The 3890-nt window shown below is 45.2% G+C and overlaps 1 protein-coding gene across 5 annotated transcripts in view; it reads left to right on the forward strand.

Moving 5' to 3' along the window:
• Positions 1 to 3505, forward strand: part of LOC139226284 (flotillin-2-like) — a 114995-nt gene extending 111490 nt beyond the window's left edge. For all 5 annotated transcript variants that reach the window (XM_070856925.1, XM_070856924.1, XM_070856927.1 and 2 more), the window contains one exon: positions 41 to 3505. In XM_070856925.1, coding sequence (XP_070713026.1) covers positions 41 to 79 — 39 coding nt within the window. In that variant the 3' untranslated portion in view covers positions 80 to 3505. The remainder of the gene's footprint in view (positions 1 to 40) is intronic.
• Positions 3506 to 3890: the final 385 nt, after the last annotated feature.

Raw genomic sequence — 3890 nt, forward strand, 5'->3', positions numbered from 1 at the left:
CAGAGCTCTCTCTCAGTATTCCATTCTCTTTCTTTTCCAGGTTCCTTTGATCCAAAACTTAGCCAAGGGTCAAGTCTGATCATCAAAGCGCCACAGAATCAGGATGTTTCTCCATAGAAAGTACTATTCCACAGACCTCCACCTCAGAACACTTGTATAGGGAACTCCTTTTCTAATGACAACTTGTGCGATTTTATTTTTTTCTTTTCTTTCTGTTTTTCTTTAAAACCTCTGGTGCCTTAATTTAATCCGGATCAGAATCCAACATGTAACAAGCATTTTTTTTCTCTTTTTAAAAAAAAAAATCCACACTTTCAAGAATTGTTTTTTTTCCCCCCCCGTTTGTTGATATTCTTTGCTTTAAGAACAAAACTGGTTCTGATGTCCATGCTGCAGGTGGTCTGTGCGGAAAGTTAGCTTTCAAAGACTTTCTTTCAGCTCTCCACCCTCCCTCGTTTTGCCTCTTGATTTTAATCCCAGTGCCAATACCGATCCCAACCCAATGTGCTCCCGGAGTTGGGACATCTGGTCAGGACCACAGAGCTGTCAACCGCTGCAGTTGATGGTGAGAGACGCGATTTCGAAGGAGGCCATTTGCCCCCATCGTGCCTGTGCCGGCTCTTTGAAAGATTTGGGGCAGGAACAAGCTGATCTGTGGTCAGCTTATCATATTCACATGGAGTTCCAAAAGACCTAAACTTTAACTTCCCACTAAACTTCAAACGATGGTGCCTTTCTGGCTCTGAGGTGTTTTTTTTTTATTCAAACCAGTCACTTGGGCATTCCCAGATCTTGATGACTAGCCCTGCAACATGGACACCAACCTAGCAGAGGATGACAAGTACTAAAAGCCATAGGTAACTCCAGCAGCCCTGGTGTGTTTCTGCTGCAGGGATGTCATAATCCCTGGTTTGGCGTGATCATGTAAAAAGATATTACTGACGCTGGATGTTCTCTGAACTATTCTGTTGTGTCCCAAGCTGGGAGAGAATTGGTTTATCTCGGTGATGTGTAGAGGAGATTTTCCGATGTTCTGCTGGAGGGTATTGGGGTGTGCCTCTCGGCCTGAGACACCTTGTGAATGTGTATATTAACATGCAATCTTATTTTAAAACTGCAAGTCACTGCGGAGTTTGGTACGGGGTACACAACCTGCAGGAATAAAGTTTATAAAAAGAATAACTCTTTTGCCTTAGCTGTTGTTGTGGCTAAATCATACGTGTGCACCTCAATATGGTCTCCAGTGGGGTTAGTTAGACATCAATTTACAAAATGTCTTCTACACACCAGCGATCAAATACCCCTTTCTCTCTTTCTCTGTTGGGTTGGGTACAAGCAGAAGTGATAGGTTACTGGCTTTCACAGCAGGGGATCGGCAGCAGAAATGCACCCTCACCGTTGGAGAACCAGTTCTGCTCGTATGAATCATGGTTTCACTCCTCACTCAAGGAATGGCTCATTACCACCAGTAGTCCAATGGTCCGATGCAGCTCGGAAACCAATTGACGTCTGTGCCCGCAACCTGCATCCTAAATACACACTCACCGCCCACCGTTCCTCGTCCCGATTGCCGGACAGCAGAATAACTCCCCCAAGACATTTGTCCGTAGTCTCTGGAACCAGCCGCTACGACTTGGGTGAGGGTGGCAATATATGGCTGGTCCTTTAATGCTGCTATGCCAGAGAGCGGGTTTAAAACTGGAGGTCAAGACTATTGCACCAGCGATGACATGTCGGTGAGTACCTTCGCCTGACTCCGTGTTCATCCCCTGAAGAGCAATTTGGTGGAACTTGCACTATGGAGCCATTTGAATAAATTTACTCTTGTGATCGCTGGCTGCAGAAGCAAGTGTTGGCGTTGTACCACCCCTGACGGATGAGGAAGCACTGTGCACAGTGTCATGAGGAGTTAAACTATTGACAACCAACCCAGAATACAAAGAGGGTACTCTAACTGTTGAAGGGGTGCAGGTTCTCCACAGAGCGTGGTGCAAACCCCAAACTAAAGATTGTTTGTTGCATTTATGAAAAGTCTTAAGTTCAACTAAAAAAAGTGGAAATCACATTGTTAGCGATCTTGTATGAAGTTCATTTGTGGGCTGCAACAACAATTAATGCATTTATTTTAAACAAATCGGTGGCTTTGTTTGAAAGAGCAGAGTAATATCATACAAACGAGTTAACTATTGGTTACTGTGCGTGCCGCAGTGTGATTTCAACCCATGGAGGATTACCCTCCTCGCCGGTATAAGTAGTTTCATGGCGGATCAGCGTGACCTGTGCTGTCCCGTTACCGATTGTGACATAATATGCAAACTTTGCCACACAAGCCCGTGTCTATCCCAGTCATTGGGCCATCAATTGCACCCTCTCCATACGATGTGCACGCGCCCGAAGAGGCCCCGCAGGTTCCAGGTTTAGCTACGCGAAGCGCATGCGTCCAAACCAGGCACTTGCAATCTGTCAAATCGCACGCATCCCCTGGAGAAGGGCCTTCGCGGGCAGAGATTTGCGCTATTTGCCCAAACTCCTGCTCAGCGAATGTCCTTCAAACTCTCGTGCCTGGTAAAGGCCTCTGACTGCAATTTTTGGCCCAATGTACGCCAACGCTTGCGGTACAAACGGTACATCCCAGGACCAGATCGGTGCTGTCAGATATTCCTGTTCTGCAAAAAGTGTTCCGGAAACAGAAGCCTTAATTCACATCTCAATCATAATGGGGGTGGGGTGGGGGGTGGGGGGAAATCATTTCAGCCGAGCTCGATTGATGATTGATGTACCTTTTTTATTTTCCATGTACTGTGAAGGATCTGTTTTAAGAATCAGTCCCTCTGTCGGGTAACTCTGCTGTACCAAATTCTAAAGGTTTCTTCTTGTGCTCCATTTTCTTCCTTATCCCCTGTATAGTAGGGATTAGTATTTGAATGTGGCTTTCCGCTCTGTGTGAATTAAACTTATAACTCATAGAGTTTAGTTCTGGGCAGGGGCAGAGAAGGTGGTTTATTTTCTTGCTGGAGAAGGTGCAGTAGTGACTGACTAGTTTAACGGTCACTACAGGCGTGTGATGGGCTTTGACGTCGTAGTGAAGTCTCCTGGGACTAATGCTGAGCCAATGGGAAACTGGTAACTGCACAGTGGCGCTGCCTGAACAGGCTCACAGAATTGGCCACAATATAGAGAAGGCTGTAGCCATCTTTTTTTTTAAAAAAAAACATGCTTTTAAAAGTTTTATCTAATTTCTTTACCTGTCAAAAATGATTTTGCTTCAATACCGTTGATGTGGCTGTCTGAATGAATCAAATCTCATGGGTTTAAAAAAAAATCTAAAAACAAATAAGTAGAAATAAAGTACATTTAATATGTACTCTTATCAGTTTTGTAGAATTAGTAATGCCATTATGTATGCAATACTTGGTAATTGTTCATGTAATCTGTTTTTGAAATGCAACTTCATCTGTCGCAATCACCACCCAGTGAAATATAAACGCTGACAGATGGCCTTCCAGCCTTCGTCCTCTGTTTTCCTTTCTTCTTCATGGTCGGGGAGGCTTGACTGAGCAAATACTGGGTCAGCTTGGCTCAGCCGGTAGCACTCTCGTCTCCGAGTTCAAAGTTTGGTGGGTTTGAGCACATAATCTAGGCGGGTGCTAAAATGCCAGACTGAGGGCGTGCTGCACTGTCGAGGGTGCTGTCCCTTTTGATGAACCGACACCCTGTAACGATCTGGAAAGTGACTCCGTGCACAAAGTGATTTGAGATGTTTAGGCCGACGAGGCGCCATCTAAAGTGTGAGTGATTTATTTTAAATTGCGATTATTGATGAGGCACCGCAGAGGGATATCCACCTACAACACCCCCAGCTCCCTCTCACCACGCCGGCTGCTCATTTT

The sequence above is a fragment of the Pristiophorus japonicus genome, chromosome 16 (assembly GCF_044704955.1).
Source record: "Pristiophorus japonicus isolate sPriJap1 chromosome 16, sPriJap1.hap1, whole genome shotgun sequence".
NCBI lineage: Eukaryota > Metazoa > Chordata > Chondrichthyes > Pristiophoridae > Pristiophorus > Pristiophorus japonicus.